The 20,122-nt window shown below is 53.6% G+C and overlaps 1 protein-coding gene across 1 annotated transcript in view; it reads right to left on the minus strand.

Annotated features, from left to right (window-relative positions):
* Positions 1-20,122, minus strand: part of SIGLEC15 (sialic acid binding Ig like lectin 15) — a 33,729-nt gene that overhangs the window by 6,782 nt on the left and 6,825 nt on the right. The window contains exon 4 of the mRNA XM_077280736.1: positions 10,446-10,479. Coding sequence (XP_077136851.1) covers positions 10,446-10,479 — 34 coding nt within the window. The remainder of the gene's footprint in view (positions 1-10,445; positions 10,480-20,122) is intronic.

Genomic DNA, 20,122 nt, shown 5'->3' on the forward strand with positions numbered 1-20,122 from the left:
TCATGTGACGCAGCACAGCCGTCATTTTTACCCCCTTGGCGCCGTGCGCCGCCTCCTCAGCGTTGTTTGAATCTGTCCCGGAGCCTGCGCTGTTAGGTTATCCCTTGGCCATGCACACATTTCGCGCTGCCTGTCTTCTGACATCATTTGCTGTCAGGCTGGCTGCGCCTGTGTGTGTGCGCTGTCCGAGATTCAGCCTCGCGGTGTCGTGTAATGTAATCCCACCGCGGGCCTGGGATCCGTGGCCATGCGCAGTGCATATCCTCACCTCTCACTCCCCTCCCTACGGCTTCTTCAGACTGTGCGGTGTCATGGCCGTGGCATGCTATTAGGGATCAGCTGACACCGAACAGTCTGAAGAAGCCGTAGGGAGGGGAGTGAGAGGCGAGGATATGCACTGCGCATGGCCACGGATCCCAGGCCCGCGGTGGGATTACATTACACGACACCGCGAGGCTGAATCTCGGACAGCGCACACACACAGGCGCAGCCAGCCTGACAGCAAATGATGTCAGAAGACAGGCAGCGCGAAATGTGTGCATGGCCAAGGGGTAACCTAACAGCGCAGGCTCCGGGACAGATTCAAACAACGCTGAGGAGGCGGCGCACGGCGCCAAGGGGGTAAAAATGACGGCTGTGCTGCGTCACATGACAAAGGAAAGTTCCACCTACCGGACGGTTGAACGCTGTGAGGGGACACATTTCATAAGTGTTAGGTTCAGCATCTGCAAGGAGCACCACGAAAAGAGGCAGTTTTTCCCTTTGCATCATTACTGCTGCACAAGGTGGCTCCTTCAGTAACAAACGCCTGGGGGGGGGGGACAGGTTCCCTTAAATTTAACTTGTTGTGCCTGCGTGGCGGTCGCAGTACACGTTGCCGTATACACAGCAGGGGAACAGCTGGCGGTGCTGAACCCCACTAACACATTGGCGAGGTGTTTGGCTCTGTGCGTACAGCACTTCTGGACGGCAACTGGCGGTGTTGGAGCCCAGGGACAGGTGGAGGAGGAGGAGGTTGGAGGAGGTAGGAGGGATTGCCACACACACAGCAGGGGAACAGCTGACGTTACTGAACCCCAATAACAGAGGAGGGACTGTTGACTGTGCGTACAGCACTTCTGGACGGCAACTGGCGGTGTTGGAGCCCAGGGACAGGTGGAGGAGGAGGAGGAGGTTGGAGGAGGTAGGAGGGATTGCCACACACACAGCAGGGGAACAGCTGACGTTACTGAACCCCAATAACAGAGGAGCGACTGTTGACTGTGCGTACAGCACTTCTGGACGGCAACTGGCGGTGTTGGAGCCCAGGGACAGGTGGAGGAGGAGGAGGTTGGAGGAGGTAGGAGGGATTGCCACACACACAGCAGGGGAACAGCTGACGTTACTGAACCCCAATAACAGAGGAGGGACTGTTGACTGTGCGTACAGCACTTCTGGACGGCAACTGGCGGTGTTGGAGCCCAGGGACAGGTGGAGGAGGAGGAGGTTGGAGGAGGTAGGAGGGATTGCCACACACACAGCAGGGGAACAGCTGACGTTACTGAACCCCAATAACAGAGGAGCGACTGTTGACTGTGCGTACAGCACTTCTGGACGGCAACTGCCGGTGTTGGAGCCCAGGGACAGGTGGAGGAGGAGGAGGAGGTTGGAGGAGGTAGGAGGGATTGCCACACACACAGCAGGGGAACAGCTGACGTTACTGAACCCCAATAACAGAGGAGCGACTGTTGACTGTGCGTACAGCACTTCTGGACGGCAACTGGCGGTGTTGGAGCCCAGGGACAGGTGGAGGAGGAGGAGGAGGTTGGAGGAGGTAGGAGGGATTGCCACACACACAGCAGGGGAACAGCTGACGTTACTGAACCCCAATAACAGAGGAGGGACTGTTGGGACTGTGCGTACAGCACTTCTGGACGGCAACTGGCGGTGTTGGAGCCCAGGGACAGGTGGAGGAGGAGGAGGTTGGAGGAGGTAGGAGGGATTGCCACACACACAGCAGGGGAACAGCTGACGTTACTGAACCCCAATAACAGAGGAGGGACTGTTGGGACTGTGCGTACAGCACTTCTGGACGGCAACTGGCGGTGTTGGAGCCCAGGGACAGGTGGAGGAGGAGGAGGTTGGAGGAGGTAGGAGGGATTGCCACACACACAGCAGGGGAACAGCTGACGTTACTGAACCCCAATAACAGAGGAGCGACTGTTGACTGTGCGTACAGCACTTCTGGACGGCAACTGGCGGTGTTGGAGCCCAGGGACAGGTGGAGGAGGAGGAGGAGGTTGGAGGAGGTAGGAGGGATTGCCACACACACAGCAGGGGAACAGCTGACGTTACTGAACCCCAATAACAGAGGAGGGACTGTTGACTGTGCGTACAGCACTTCTGGACGGCAACTGGCGGTGTTGGAGCCCAGGGACAGGTGGAGGAGGAGGAGGTTGGAGGAGGTAGGAGGGATTGCCACACACACAGCAGGGGAACAGCTGACGTTACTGAACCCCAATAACAGAGGAGCGACTGTTGACTGTGCGTACAGCACTTCTGGACGGCAACTGGCGGTGTTGGAGCCCAGGGACAGGTGGAGGAGGAGGAGGAGGTTGGAGGAGGTAGGAGGGATTGCCACACACACAGCAGGGGAACAGCTGACGTTACTGAACCCCAATAACAGAGGAGCGACTGTTGACTGTGCGTACAGCACTTCTGGACGGCAACTGGCGGTGTTGGAGCCCAGGGACAGGTGGAGGAGGAGGAGGTTGGAGGAGGTAGGAGGGATTGCCACACACACAGCAGGGGAACAGCTGACGTTACTGAACCCCAATAACAGAGGAGGGACTGTTGACTGTGCGTACAGCACTTCTGGACGGCAACTGGCGGTGTTGGAGCCCAGGGACAGGTGGAGGAGGAGGAGGTTGGAGGAGGTAGGAGGGATTGCCACACACACAGCAGGGGAACAGCTGACGTTACTGAACCCCAATAACAGAGGAGCGACTGTTGACTGTGCGTACAGCACTTCTGGACGGCAACTGGCGGTGTTGGAGCCCAGGGACAGGTGGAGGAGGAGGAGGAGGTTGGAGGAGGTAGGAGGGATTGCCACACACACAGCAGGGGAACAGCTGACGTTACTGAACCCCAATAACAGAGGAGCGACTGTTGACTGTGCGTACAGCACTTCTGGACGGCAACTGGCGGTGTTGGAGCCCAGGGACAGGTGGAGGAGGAGGAGGTTGGAGGAGGTAGGAGGGATTGCCACACACACAGCAGGGGAACAGCTGACGTTACTGAACCCCAATAACAGAGGAGGGACTGTTGACTGTGCGTACAGCACTTCTGGACGGCAACTGGCGGTGTTGGAGCCCAGGGGCAGGTGGAAAAGCAGAGGAACACAATGTAGGCCGAAGCCTGAGAAAGTCGAAAGGGAACCTTTAACCCCCCCCAAGGCGTTTGTAGCTGAAAGAGCCAGCTTGTGCAGCACAAAAGATGCAAAAGGAAAAGGTGGCTCTTTTCATCATGCTCCTTGCAAACACAGAACTAAACACTTATAAAATGTGTCCCCTGAAGCCGTGAAACCGTCCCGGAGGTGGGACTTTCCTTCGTAATATGACGCAGCACAGCCGTCATTCCTACCCCCCCGCCGCCGTGCCCCGGCTCCTCAGCGTTGTTTGATTCCGTCCCGGAGCCTGCGCTGTTATGTTATCCCGTGGACAGGCACACTTAGCGCTGCCCGTCTTCTGACATCATTTGGTGTCAGGCTGGCTGCGCCTGTGCGTCCGCGCTGGCCGAGAGCCCGCCTCGCAGTGTCTTCTGATTTAATCCCACTGGGGGCCTGGGATCCATGGACATGCGCAGTGCATATCCTCGCCTCTCACTCCCCTCCCTACGGCTTCTTAAGACTGTGCGGTGTCACGACCGTGGCATGCTATTAGGGACCAGCTGACACCGAACAGTCTGAAGAAGCCATAGGGAGATGAGTGAGAGGTGGAGGTTCAGATATGCACTGCGCATGTCCATGGATCCCAGGCCCCCAGTGGGATTAAATCAGAAGACACTGCGAGGCGGGCTCTCGGCCAGCGCGGCCGCACAGACGCAGCCAGCCTGACACCAAATGATGCCAGAAGACGGGCAGCGCTAAGTGTGCCTGGCCACGGGATAACATAACAGCGCAGGCTCCGGGACGGAATCAAACAACGCTGATGAGCCGGGGCGCGGCGCCGGGGGGGGGTAGGAATGACGGCTGTGCTGCGTCATATTACGAAGGAAAGTCCCACCTCCGGGACGGTTTTACGGTATCAGTGGACACATTTTATAAGTGTTAAGTTTTGCGTGTGCAAGGAGCAAAACCAAAATAGCTACCTTTTTCCTTGTGCAGCATTACTGCTGTACAAGGTGGCTCTTTCAGTAACAAACGCCTTGGGGGGGGGGGACAGATTCCCTTACATTTCAGTTGTTGTGTCAGCGTGGCGGTCGCATGACACATTGCCGGCTACACAGCTGGGGATCAGCTGACGTTACTGAAACCAAATAACACTGGGTCGTATGTTTTGACTGTGCAGACGGCACTTCTGAGCCTCAACTGGCGGTGTTGGAGCCCAGGAATTTAAGTTCAGGTGGTAGAAAGATGAACACAACAGGAGACCTGGATAACGTATACAGTGACCTAATTAGTTAATCAGGAGGAGGAGTGGCAAATTCATGCGAGATCCAGGCCTTGTTCATTTTCAGGAAAGTAAGCCGGTCAACGTTATCGGAGGATAGTCGCATGCGACGGTCAGTTAGTACACCACCTGCAGCACTAAAGACACGTTCCGATAATACACTGGCCGCAGGGCAAGACAGCACCTCCAATGCATACTGGCTTAGCTCTGGCCATGTATCCAGCTTTGAGACCCAAAACTTGAAAGGGGAAGAGCCGTCTGGGAGTACAGCAAGAGGGCAAGACATGTAGTCTGTCACCATCTGACGGAACCGTTGCCTCCTGCTGACTGGAGCCGTCTGTGATGGTGTAGACTTTTGTGGCGGGCACAGAAAACTGTGCCACAGTTCGGCCATACTGGTCTTGCCTTGGGCAGAGGCACTGCTTCTGCTCCCTCTTTGTGCAGAGCCTCCACCACTGCCTGGACGCACTGAGCTGCTTTGGAATGCACTAGCAGCACTTCTCTCAGTTGGAATGGAGAAGATGATGGAATTGACCAGTGTGTCTTGGTACTCCCGCATTTTTCGCTCCCGGTTCAACGGTGTGATGAGGCTTTCTACGTTGTCCCGGTAGCGAGGATCGAGGAGGGTGAACACCCAATAATCAGACATGTTGAGAATGTGGGCGATGCGGCGGTCGTTTCTCAGGCACTGCAGCATGTAATCCACCATGTGCTGCAGACTGCCAACTGCCCAAGAAACGCTGTCCCCTGCTGGAGGCGTGATCTCTGCCCGCTCGTCATCACCCCACCCTCGCTGTACACACTGAGTACTGGACAATTGTGTAACTCCCTCCTCTGGACGGATGTCTTCCTCCTCCATTGACTCCTCCTCATCCTCCTCACAAACTGTCCCCTGCCTACGCGTTTGTGAGGAACCACGTGGCGCTGACTGTCCAGAAGATGATGGAAATGGTGAATCCTCATCCTCCACCTCTTCCACAACATCATCCCTTAGCGCTTGCAGTGATTTTTCAAGCAGGCAGATAAGGGGGACAGTCATGCTGACTAGTGCATCATCTGCACTCGCCATCCGCGTGGAATAATCAAAGGGACGCAAAACCTGGCAGACGTCATTCATAGTGGCCTACTCTGTGGTTGTGAAGTCTGTACGGCGCTGACTGCGACTTTTTTGCGCCTGAAGCAGCTGGTACTCCATTACAGCTTGCTGCTGCTCACACAACCGCTCCAACATATGTAACGTGGAATTCCACCTGGTAGGTAGGTCACATATGATGCGATGTTCCGGCAGGCGGTGTCGGCGCTGCAGAGCCGCAATGCGCGCTTTTGCCGTGCTGGAACGCCGCAAGTGAGCACACTCTAGGCGGACCTTGTGCAGCAGTGCATCAAGATCCGGATAGTCCCTCAAAAAGCTCTGCACGACCAAATTGAGCACATGTGCCAGACATGGGATGTGAGTGAGGTTGCCGAGGCCCAGGGCTGCCACCAGATTTCGGCCATTATCACACACTACCATGCCTGGCTGGAGATTCGCTGGCACAAACCACACATCGCTCTCCTGCTTGATGGCATTCCAGAGCTCCTGCGCTGTGTGGCTACGATTCCCCAAAAAAATTAATTTCAACACGGCCTGTTGACGTTTGGCCACGGCTGTGCTCATGTCGGTCGTAACAGGTACACGTTCATCACGGGTCCATGTGGAGGTGGACTGTGACGGCTCCTGCAGCGATGATTCTGAGGAACTGGTGTAAGAGGAGGAGTCAATGCGTACAGAATGGATTCCTGCAATCCTTGGAGTGGGCAGGACACGTCCTGCGCCACTCGCACGGTCTGTACCTGGCTCAACAACATTAACCCAATGGGCAGTGAGGGAAAGGTATCGCCCCTGTCCATGTTGACTGGTCCACGCATCGGTGGTGAGGTGGACCTTGCTACTGACGGCGTTCAGTAGCGCGTGTTTTATGTGTCCCTCCACATGCTTGTGCAGGGCAGGGACGGCTTGCCTGCTGAAGTAAAAGCGGCTGGGCACATTGTACTGTGGGACTGCCAATGACATCAAGTCACGGAAGCTGTCAGTCTCCACCAGCCTGAATGACAGCATTTCCAGTGACAGAAGTTTGGCAATGCCTGCAGTCAGAGCCTGTGCTCGTGGGTGGTTTGACGAGAAAGGCCGCCTTTTCTCCCATGCCTGTACTACCGATGGCTGTAGACTGGGCTGGGAGTGTGTGGATGACTGGGAAAGTGGCGCTGCGGGTGGAATTACAGCGGGTCTCTGGACAACAGGGCCAGAGGTTCTTCCACGGCGATCCTGGGAGGAAGCCGAACCAGCTGCGTGTGAGCTAGAGGAAGAGGCAACACGAGCTGAAGAGGTGGTAGTTGCCGCTGTTGGTTGGCCTACCTCTTCAGTGTGTTTTTCTAACTCCACCGGGTGCCTGTTGCGCACATGTTTCCACATGTTGGAGGTATTGAGGTTGCTGACATTTTTCCCTCTTTTGACTTTTTGATGACACACGTTGCATCTGACATAGCAAATGTCATCTGCAACTGTGTCAAAAAAGGACCAGGCACTGCAAGTCTTGGGAGCGCCCTTTTTGGCTTTTGGAAGAGACATGCTCCTAACGGGTGCCAAAGCGGAGGCTGCAGGATCCGCAGTCTTCCCCCTCCCTCTCCCTCTTTGGGCCGTACGGGGAATCTCTTCCTCAGAGCTGCTCCCACCACCTTCCTGTCCCTCACGCCAAGATGGGTCGAGGACCTCATCATCTACACTACCCTCTGCCCCCAACTGCTCCTCCTGGGTAGTCTCAGCAGCAGAGCACGCACCAGTAAGTGGCACCTGAGTGTCATCATCAGCTGATGCGGCCTGCGATGTGGTGACCGGAGCCACTGGCCCACCCGCCTCTTCAGAGGAAGACAGAAAAAGCTGTTGGGCATCACTGCACCCTGCCTCTTCTTCCATTTCTCCAATGCTGCTTGGCTGGCCCCCTGTTTCCAAGCCAAGAGATTCAGAGAACAGAAGTAGAGACGGCTCCTGTCCTGGGCTCTCTGTCTGCCTGGGCAATTTGGCAGGTGGTGAAGAGACAGATGGCTGCTCTCCAGTGCTCTGTGTCTGAGAGGATGTGGCACTAATGGAAGTTGATGCATTAGCTGCCATCCATCCGACAACAGCTTCAATTTGTTCTTCACGCAGCAGCGGTGTACGGCGCTCTGACACAAAGCTACGCATGAATGACTGTTGCCTGGTGAAAGTGGGTGCTGATGAGTCACCGGTGCCCGCAGCAGGCACAGAATCCCCACTTCCCCTCCCTGCTCCGCGACGGCTCCCACGCCCACGTGCCTTACTCACTGCCTTCTTCATCTTGGTTGACTGATAAAGATAAGCAGAAAAGTACTAACGGCTTTGTGTGCTTATTCCTGAACAACTCCTCCTAACAGGTATAAGAAACACTAATTTTCTAAAGTGTGGACTAGACTTTAATATGAGCTAATGTGGCCTACACAAATGTAAAGTGGTGTAACTGGTGTGTTTGGTGAACTTTATTATTTATTTATTTTTTGGGGGCTGAACTGACAACAGATAGAGCTGCAGTCACACGGAGACCGTGCAGACAACCGTAAACGGCGCTGCAAGGCCAAAAAACCCTCCTCTACGTTATCCTATGTAGTGTTTTTCCACAAATTAGCTGGAGACGGGTGGAAAGACACTAATAGGATTTTTTTGAAGAAATTAGCAGCAGACTACACTACTTGAAAAAAAATGAAAATTGATTTGGCGGTATGACGCAGTGAACAACCCTGAGCTGGAGACAACCAGGCTACGGCTGCTCACAGACTACAGGGCGAGCTGCAGTCACACGGAGACCGTGCAGACAGCCGTAAACGGCGCTGCAAGGCCCAAAAACCCTCCTCTACTTTATCCTATGTAGTGTTTTTCCACAAATTAGCTGGAGACGGGTGGAAAGACACTAATAGGATTTTTTTGAAGAAATTAGCAGCAGACACTACTTGAAAAAAAAAAAAAAAAAAAAAAAGAACAGTATGAGGCAATGAACCACCCTCCCTGAACTGAATACAACCAGCTATGGATGGCCTATGTGGCTGCACTCAGACTAGAGAGTGGGCTGCACTCACACACACACACACACACAGACCTTGCAGATCGCTGTGAAAACAGCGCTACAAGGCAAAAGCAAGGTGAATAGTAGGTGAGCACAGCGGTTGCTAAATTAGCCTTTGGAAAGCACAAAGAAGCAAATCGCTATCTCTAAACTGTCCCTCAGTCAGCAAACAGCGTCCTGTCACTAACTGAATTCACAGCAGAGTGATCGCAAAATGGCGCCAGCGACTTTTAAACTGCATCATGACATCATTTCAGCAGCCAATCACAGCCTTGCCAGTAGTTTCATGCCCTCCATGCTAAACAGGATGTGCCCACACTTGGAATCATTCTCATTGGCTGAATTTCTGCATTTTGAATCTTGGAACTTCCGATTCCGGTATCCGATACGCGGCAAGTATCGGAATCCCGGTATCGGAATTCCGATACCGCAAGTATCGGCCGATACCCGATACTTGCGGTATCGGAATGCTCAACACTAGGTACAACTGCTAACTTACCAAGACATTGTGGTCCACCTAAACTGACATCCCAAGCAAAGTGAGCACTAATTAGACAAGCAGCCAAGAGGCACATGGTCACCCTGGAGGAGCTGCAGAGATCCACTGCTTAGGTGGGAGAATCTGTCCACAGGACAACTATTAGTTGTATACTCCACAAATGTGGTCTTTATGGAAGAGTGACAAGAAGAAAGCCATTTTTGATAGAAAGCCATAAGAAGTCCCGTTTTCAGTTGGCAAAAAGTCATGCAGGAGACACAGCTGGCATGTGGAAGAAGGTGCTCTGGTCAGATGAGACCTAAGTAGAACTTTTGGGGCTAAATGCAAAATGTGTGATGGAAAAATAACATTGTATGTCACCCTGAAAACACCATCCCTAGGGTCAAACATGGCGGTGGCAGCATCATGCTGTGGGGATGCTTCTCTTCAGCAGGGACAGGGAAGCTGGTCAGAGTTGGCACAAAGATGGATGGTGTTCAATACTGGGCAGCGGATGTGCAGCAGTAATTGCAGTGAAAGATGGTCCTATAAAGTATCGATTCAGGAGGCTAATACCAATGCACATCACAATTTTGAGATTTATATTTTTAAAACATTTTGAAAACCATGTATCATTTCCTTTTCACTTCACAAATCTTCGGGCTTCTATTTTGGTTCTAAGGCCAGTAGCATTCACATGGGGGGGCGGCAGTAGTCATCGACATCAATGATGTATGAAGACCCCCCACTTAACTGTGTGAGAACAATCACTTGTGTCAGCGCTGGAAGAACCCAAAGACTCAGGCAAAGGACCACAGCTTTAGGACTGGTGGGTAGAACATGTTTTTCTATTCTCAAGCTCTCAATAGAATTTAGCAAAATGTTTTGATGGATTTCGATGAATCAGATCCCCCAAAATTTGGGGGAAATCCGTATCGTTTGATTCGTTATGTAAAGATTCGTTTATCTCCAATAATCATGTATTGTTTATTGCTACGGAAGCATGGATCCTCATATAGGCATCACTAGTCAGTCCTCACAAGGGAGACTTGTGTACAATATTGGGCACCTGTATAAAAGGACATAACTAAAGGCCAATTACTTGATGGCGTCCTATAAAAATCACAGAGAACACATGCCCATGGTATGATAATTTGTACAAAGTGACAAACTCATGTTCATGAAATGACGACAGAAGTTTCTTACCGGGAGGTGTCAGCAATGGTTTTTCTATCATCTGCTGGAGATAGAAAAATGAGATAAAGTTCAGTGTTTTCAGTATTTTAATCCCTTATTAACGCAGTCAAGTTTCATTTTTCTGCTTTCATTTTTTCCTCCCTGTCTGCTAAGAACCATAACTTTCTATTATTGAGAGTTGTTTTTTTTTACTGGACAAGTTGTAGTTTTAATTAGCACGATTCACTTTACCATATAAAATCCTGAAAAATAGAAAATAATAATGGTGAAAAAAACAAAATTCTGACTTTTTTGGGGGGAGGGGGTTAATTTTTACAGCAATCATCAGACCAGGCAACAAGATTCTTCAGGTCAGTAAGACTTTAGCAATACTAAAGTTAACGATTTTCTTTTTTTATATATACAGCTCTGGCAAAAATTAAGAGACCACCACATCAAAACCCTGACATGGGCAGCCCAATCTCCAGACCTGAACCCCATTGAAAACCTCTGGAATGTAATCAAGAGGATGATGGATAGTCACAAGCCATCAAACAAAGAAGAACTGCTTACATTTTTGCGCCAGATGCAGTGTGAAAGACTGGTGGAAAGCATGCCAAGATGCATGAAAGATGTGATTAAAAATCATAGTTATTCCACAAAATATTGATTTCTGAACTCTTCCTGAGTTAAAACATTAGTATTGTTGTTTCTAAATGATTATGAACTTGTATTCTTTGCATTACTTGAGGTCAGAAAGCACTGTTTCATTTTGTAATTTTGATCATTTCTCATTTTCATAAAATAAATACAAAATTTATTGCTTGGAACTTCGGATACATGTTGTCAGTAGTTTATAGAATAAAAGAACAATCTACATTGTACTCAAAAATCTATAATATAACGCTGGGAGCGTCACTCTGTCCGAAGCCTTTATAGACTGCGCAAGCGCAAGCGCCGGCGCAGTCTGGACCCCACAGAGTGACGCTCCCAGGAGATCGCGGTATGCGTAAGCGCTGAACGCACACTGCGATCTCCAACGGAGAAGCAGGGACGAGCCAGGAGGGTGAGTATACTTACCTGTCCCGTTCCACTGCTGCGCGCTGCTCCATCCTCCACCTGCGACGTTCAGTTCAGAGGGCGCGATGACGCGCTTAATGCGCGCCGCCCTCTGACTGAACAGTCACAGGCAGAGGACCCCGGAAGACAGAGAGGCGCGCAGCAGTGCAACGGGGGACAGGTAAATATAGCAAATGCCGGGGGCCTGAGCTAGCGGCGACTCCGGCACCTGACCCCCACAGCGCGCCGGTGTCCCCGCCTGCTCAGGCCCCCAGCACTCGGCGCCCAGCACAGCCGCCCGCACTCTCAGCACCACCCCGCACAGCCGCCTGCACTCACCACCGCCACGCACAGCCGCCCGCACTCTCAGCACCACCACGCACATCTGCCCGCACTCACCACCGCCACGCACAGCCGCCCGCACTCACCACCGCCACACACAGCCGCCCGCACTCTCAGCACCACCACACACAGCCGCCCGCACTCACCGCCGCCACGCACAGCCACCCACACTCACCACCGCCACGCACAGCCGCCCGCACTCACCACCGCCACGCACAGCCGCCCGCACTCACCACCGCCACGCACAGCCGTCCGCACTCACCACCGCCACGCACAGCCGCCCGCACTCAGCACCGCCACGCTCAGCCGCCCGCACTCAGCACCGCCACGCACAGCCGCCCGCACTCAGCACCGCCACGCACAGCCGCCCGCACTCAGCACCGCCACGCACATCCACCCGCACTCAGCACCGCCACGCACATCCGCCCGCACTCAGCACCGCCACGCACAGCCGCCCGCACTCAGCACCGCCACGCATAGCCGCCCGAACTCAGCACCGCCACGCACAGCCGCCCGCACTCAGCACAGCCGCCCGCACTCAGCACAGCCGCCCGCACTCAGCACCGCCAAGCACAGCCACCCGCACTCAGCACCGCCACGCACAGCCTCCCGCACTCAGCACCGCCACGCACAGCCGCCGGCACTCAGCACAGCCACGCACAGCCGCCGGCACTCAGCACAGCCGCCGACACTCAGCACAGCCGCCGGCACTCAGCACAGCCGCCCGCACTCAGCACAGCCGCCCGCACTCAGCACAGCCGCCCGCACTCAGCACAGCCGCCCGCACTCAGCACAGCCACGCACAGCCGCCTGCACTCAGCACCGCCACGCACAGCCGCCCGCACTCAGCACAGCCGCCCGCACTCAGCACCGCCAAGCACAGCCACCCGCACTCAGCACCGCCACGCACAGCCGCCCGCACTCAGCACCGCCATGCACAGCCGCGCGCACTCAGCACCGCCACGCACAGCCTCCCGCACTCAGCACAGCCACGCACAGCCGCCGGCACTCAGCACAGCCACGCACAGCCACCGGCACTCAGCACAGCCGCCGACACTCAGCACAGCCGCCGGCACTCAGCCCAGCCGCCGGCACTCAGCACAGCCACCCGCACTCAGCACAGCCACGCACAGCTGCCCGCACTAAGCACAGCCACGCACAGCCGCCCGCACTAAGCACCGCCACGCACAGCCACCCGCACTCAGCACCGCCACGCACAGCCGCCCGCACTCAGCACCGCCACGCACAGCCGCCCGCACTCAGCACCGCCACACACAACCTCCCGCACTCAGCACAGCCACGCACAGCCGCCGGCACTCAGCACAGCCACGCACAGCCGCCGGCACTCAGCACAGCCGCCGCCACGCACAGCCGCCCGCACTCACCACCGCCACGCACAGCCGCCCGCACTCTCAGCACCACCACACACAGCCGCCCGCACTCACCGCCGCCACGCACAGCCGCCCGCACTCACCACCGCCACTCACAGCCGCCCGCACTCACCACCGCCACGCACAGCCGCCCGCACTCACCACCGCCACGCACAACCGTCCGCACTCACCACCGCCACGCACAGCCGCCCGCACTCAGCACCGCCACGCACAGCCGCCCGCACTCAGCACCGCCACGCACAGACGCCCGCACTCAGCACCGCCACGCACATCCGCCCGCACTCAGCACCGCCACGCACATCCGCCCGCACTCAGCACCGCCACGCACAGCTGCCCGCACTCAGCACCGCCACGCATAGCCGCCCGCACTCAGCACCGCCACGCACAGCCGCCCGCACTCAGCACAGCCGCCGGCACTCAGCACAGCCGCCCGCACTCAGCACAGCCGCCCGCACTCAGCACAGCCGCCCGCACTCAGCACCGCCACGCACAGCCGCCGGCACTCAGCACAGCCACGCACAGCCGCCGGCACTCAGCACAGCCGCTGACACTCAGCACAGCCGCCGGCACTCAGCACAGCCGCCGGCACTCAGCACAGCCGCCCGCACTCAGCACAGCCGCCCGCACTCAGCACAGCCGCCCGCACTCAGCACAGCCACGCACAGCCGCCTGCACTCAGCACCGCCACGCACAGCCGCCCGCACTCAGCACAGCCGCCCGCACTCAGAACAGCCGCCCGCACTCAGCACCGCCAAGCACAGCCACCCGCACTCAGCACCGCCACGCACAGCCGCCCGCACTCAGCACCGCCATGCACAGCCGCGCGCACTCAGCACCGCCACGCACAGCCACCCGCACTCAGCACCGCCACGCACAGCCGCCCGCACTCAGCACCGCCATGCACAGCCGCCCGCACTCAGCACAGCCACGCACAGCCGCCTGCACTCAGCACCGCCACGCACAGCCGCCCGCACTCAGCACAGCCGCCCGCACTCAGAACAGCCGCCCGCACTCAGCACCGCCAAGCACAGCCACCCGCACTCAGCACCGCCACGCACAGCCGCCCGCACTCAGCACCGCCATGCACAGCCGCGCACACTCAGCACCGCCACGCACAGCCTCCCGCACTCAGCACAGCCACGCACAGCCGCCGGCACTCAGCACAGCCGCCGGCACTCAGCCCAGCCGCCGGCACTCAGCACAGCCACCCGCACTCAGCACAGCCACGCACAGCCGCCCGCACTCAGCACAGCCACGCACAGCCGCCCGCACTCAGCACCGCCACGCACAGCCACCCGCACTCAGCACCGCCACGCACAGCCGCCCGCACTCAGCACCGCCACGCACAGCCGCCCGCACTCAGCACCGCCACGCACAGCCTCCCGCACTCAGCACAGCCACGCACAGCCGCCGGCACTCAGCACAGCCACGCACAGCCGCCGGCACTCAGCACAGCCGCCGACACTCAGCACAGCCGCCGGCACTCAGCACAGCCGCCCGCACTCAGCACAGCCGCCCGCACTCAGCACAGCCGCCCGCACTCAGCACAGCCGCCCGCACTCAGCACAGCCACGCACACCCGCCCGCACTCAGCACCGCCACGCACAGCCGCCCGCACTCAGCACCGCCACGCACAGCCTCCCGCACTCAGCACAGCCACGCACAGCCGCCGGCACTCAGCACAGCCACGAACAGCCGTCGGCACTCAGCACAGCCGCCGACACTCAGCACAGCCGCCCGCACTCAGCACAGCCGCCCGCACTCAGCACAGCCGCCCGCACTCAGAACAGCCGCCTGCACTCAGCACAGCCACGCACACCCTCCCACACTCAGCACCGCCATGCACAGCCGCCCGCACTCAGCACCGCCACACACAGCCGTCCGCACTCAGCACAGCCGCCCGCACTCAGCACAGCCGCCCGCACTCAGCACAGCCGCCCGCACTCAGCACAGCCGCACTCGGGCAGTAGAGCCGGAGAGAGAAAGATGAGAGCAACATATGCAGAATGGAAACAGGAACAGGCAGAATGGGTGCAGCACATTACAACAGAATGGGGGCACAGGATGGGAGCAGCACATGACAGAATGGGGGCGCAGGATGGGAGCACCACATGACAGAATGGGGGCGCAGGATGGGAGCACCCCATGACAGAATGGGGGCGCAGGATGGGAGCAGCACATGACTGAATGATTGCGCACGATGGCAGCAGCACATGACAGAATGGGGGCGCACACATGACAGGATGGGGGTGCAGGATGGGAGCACATGACAGAATGGGAGCAGCACATGACAGGATGGGGGCACAGGATGGGAGCAGCACATGACAGGATGGGGGCACAGGATGGGAGCAGCACATGACAGAATGGGGGCACAGGATGGGAGCAGCACATGACAGAATGGGGGCGCACACACATAACAGGATGGGGGTGTAGGATGGAGCAGCATATCACAGGATGGGGGCGCAGGATGGGAGCACATGACCGGATGGAGACGCAGGATGGAGCAGCACATAATAGGATGGGGGTGCAGGATGGGAGCACATGACAGGATGGGGATGCAGGATGGAGCACCACATGACAGGATGGGGGCGCAGGATGGAGCAGCACATGACAGGATGGGAGAGCAAGATGGGAGCAGCACATACCAGGATGGAGACCATATACCAATATAAATGCTCGCCACCCGGGTTCAATAGCTAGTATACCTATAAAGAGAAAAATCAGACAAACCGAAAATTTTGCAGTCACCTCTTAATTTTTGCCAGAGCTGTATATTTATGGTAAGTGGTTAGAAAAAATTCAAAACTTTTTACAAAATTATTTGGTTTACGCTGCCATTTTTCGAAACCTATCACTTTTTTGGGAGTGATTTTGCAGCAAATACAATGTTTTTGATCTCTTTTTATTGTATGTTTTGGGCAAGTTTTCCATTTTTACTTCATTTAATTTGCACATCATTTACTGTATGGATTAATTAATTTTATATTTTGATATTAAAAACTTTTATGGATGTAAGGATACCGAATGTATTCTTAATTTTTCAAATTTTTTTAATTTTTAAATTGGGAAAAAAAGAGAAGTGTGATTCAAACCATACGTGACTGCAGACTTTTGAATTGTCACAGCGCGCTCACTGCATGCTGTCAGGATTCTCTGATGACCAGGGTTGGATTGAGGTCTGGGCCCCACAGGGGAAATTTACCCTAGGGGCTCTCCCCACAGCTACATACAAATACCATTTAGTGCTTATTCCTGCTATAGTGGAGCATCGACTGTAAAACACAGGCGGCTCCTGCCCGTCTACTGTGCAAAACCATAACTGGGCTGTACAATGACGGTAGTTTACAATAACAGTGTTCTTTGATGAAAACAAGTTATCACTGATCTGCAGGTTAGGTAGGTGATAACTTTTTGATCGGTGGAATCCGACCATTGGAAACCGCACTGATCAGAAGTATCGGGAACTTTTACCTCTATTTTATCCCTATTTTAAAATGGAGCGTCAGGTAGGATGTCTGTCCGCAGCTCCATTCATCCTCTTTGGGGGCTTCCAGAAAAAACCAAGTGCAGCCCCTTAGGGAATGAATTGATCAGTGGTCGAGTGGTACATGCCTCTCCATACTAATGGGGACGAAAGTTGCACATTCTGCAGATCTGTGCAGGTCCCAGCAGTCGAACCCCCACCAATCAATAACTTATCACTGATCCCTGGGCCACGTTCACACATTCAGTAATTGGTCAGCATTTCACATTAGTATTTGTAAGCCAAAACCAGGAGTTGAACAATCAGAGGAAAAGTATAATAGAAACACGTCACCACTTCTGTATTTATCGCCCACTCCTGGTTTTGGCTTACAAATACTGATGTAAAATGCTGACCAAATACTGAACGTGTGAACATGGCCTTAAGATAGGAGATTACTTCTTTTCACTGTAGAACTCCTGTAAGTGCATACTTGCTACTGTGTAATAGTCACAGGACAGGGAGGGGTTAAACAGCCAAGTATTTAATCTCTATTTGAAATCAAGAATCTTCCAATAAATTATATCAGAAAGAACAAGTGACCTCATACAATACCACATAGAATGAACAAATACCGCCACACCATGACCAGACTACATATTATCACCACACAGTGATCAAATAATAACACATACACTGGATAAATACCATCACACCATGACCAGACCACATATAACCACCACATAGTGACCGAATAATTCCACATACAAGGAAGGAACAAATACCGCCACACTGTGACCAGCCTACATATTATCACCACACAGTGACCAAATGATACCACATCAAAGGGAATAAATACCACCACACCATGACCAGATCATATATTATGCCACATAGTGACTGAATAATACCACATACAGGGGATAAATACCACCACACAGTGACCAGGCCACAAATTACCACCACATAGTGACTGAATAATACCACATACAAGGTCAAATACTGTCACACCATGACCAGATCACATATTACCACAAAATAGTGACTGAATAACAAAACATACAGGGGATAAATACCACCACACCATGACCAGACCACATATACCACCTCATAGAGACCGAATAATACCACATACAAAAGAGAAATACCACCATACCATGACCAGATCACATATTACCACCACATAGTGACCACATACTACAATACTGATCATTAATAAAAAACAGAATACTAACAACATTAATATTACCACTGGAGACATTATATACAGGAGATCTGTATATAGTTTCAGTGTACAGGTAATGCAGTGATCACCAGTGACATTATACAGAGGAACTCTGTAAATAGTATACAGTATATAGTGTCAGTCTACAGGTATTACAGTGACTCACCAGTGACATTATACACAGGAGCTCTGTATACACAGGAGCTCTGTATATACTGTCAGTGTACAGGTAATGCAGTGATCACCAGTAGCATTATACACAGGAGCTCTGTATATAGTGTCAGTGTACAGGTAATACAGTTGTTATGCTGTAAGAATCAGGCTGCACTCAGATGTCATCCGAGTGCAGTCCTATTGTGAGTGTGACGCTTCAAAGAGGAAAAACGGAAAGTGGACCCTGTAGACCGCGACAACGAACCCCTCACAGATGAGCTGACCAGATAGACCGCCCCCTATACAGGGAGAGTTAGGGGCAGGCCCGTGAGGGACTATCCCCACGGAAGCTGGAGGACCAGGACGAGAGAAGACCAAGAAGAGGCGGAGATAGTAGGACCACAGGTTAGTTGAGTACTGCAGAGACACAGAACTGGTGGGTAAACTGCAGCAGTGCAGGGACTGGCAGAGGAACTGAGGCTAGCAGGATACAGGAAAGACAGGATAAACCCAAAGTCAGAGGGAAAACGAACTTCACAGAGACTAAGAGCGGCCAGGAACACCTGAAGGAACAAATGATAACCAGGCACACAGGGACGGCAGGATGCAGTTTAAATACCTAAAGGCAGGGTAGCACTTCCGGGGAACAGACCTCCAGAACCATAGAGAGGACAATAAGGAGGACCGACTTCCTATACTAGTCCTCCAGGACCATAGAGGAGATGAAGAGGAGCACCGACAGAAAATCAGAAGTGCACACGCGCAGCACTGAACCTGGTATGCGTGCGCACACGAGAAGCAGAGGCCGGGAGCGAGCGAGGAGGCGGCAGCAGCGGTATGATAACAGTGATCACCAGTGACATTATAAACAGGAGCTCTGTATATAGTGTCACTGTACAGGTAATACAGTGATCACCAGTTACATTACACACAGGAGCTCTGTATATAGTGTACATTGCACAGGTAATACAGTAATCACCAGTGATATTATACACAAGTGCTCTGTATATAGTATACAGTGTAAAGTGTCAGTGTACAGGTAATGCAGTGATCACCAGTAGCATTATACACAAGAGCTCAGAATATAGTATCAGTGTACAGGTAATACAGGGATCACCAGTTGCATTATACACAGGAGCTCAGTATATTGTGTCAGTGTACAGATAATACAGTGAGCATCAGTGACATTACAGTATATTCAGAGAACCTGTGTTCAGGAACCGGCAAATCCTCACAGCACATAGCACACAGAGTTACTGCAAATTTATCATTTTAGAGCGGACAGTATAGCCCTTCATACAGCATTTTGGTCACCACATAGTCCTCCATAAAGTATTATGGGCACCATAAAGTCCTTCATACAGTATTATGGGAATCACATAGTCCTAGTCCTCCAAACAGAATTATGGGCACCACATAGTCCTCCATATAGAATTATGGGTATCACATAGTCCTTTATACAGTAATATGGGCACCACATAGCCCTGCATACATTATTATGGACCCCATACATTGCTCCATATAGTATAATGGGAACAACATAGTGCTCCATGCAGTATAATGGGCCCAATATATTGTTTTATACAGTATAATGGGCACCACATAGTGCTACCTATAGTATAATGAGACCTATATATTGCTCCAAACAGTATCATAGGCCCTATACATTGATCCATACAGTATCATGAGCTCCATATAATGCTCCATACAGTCCACTGGCCCCATATAATGCTCAATACACAATAATGGCATCACACGGTGCTCCATACAATAGAGTAGCCCCATATATTGCTCCATACAAAATAATGGTCCCACATAGTGCTTCATACAGTATAATGAGCTCCATATATTGCTCCTTACAGTACAATGGGCCCCATATATTGCCCCATACAGTTTAGTGGGCCCCATATATTGCTTCACACAGTCTAATGGGCCCCACATGGTCCTTCATACAGTATAATGGCCTCACACATAGTGCTCCATACAGTATAATGGGCCCCATATATTGCTCCATATGCTATAATGGGCCCCATATAATGCTCCATACAATATAATGGACCCCAGATATTGCTTC

Source organism: Ranitomeya variabilis, chromosome 1 (genome assembly GCF_051348905.1).
Source record: "Ranitomeya variabilis isolate aRanVar5 chromosome 1, aRanVar5.hap1, whole genome shotgun sequence".
NCBI classification, from domain to species: Eukaryota; Metazoa; Chordata; class Amphibia; order Anura; family Dendrobatidae; genus Ranitomeya; species Ranitomeya variabilis.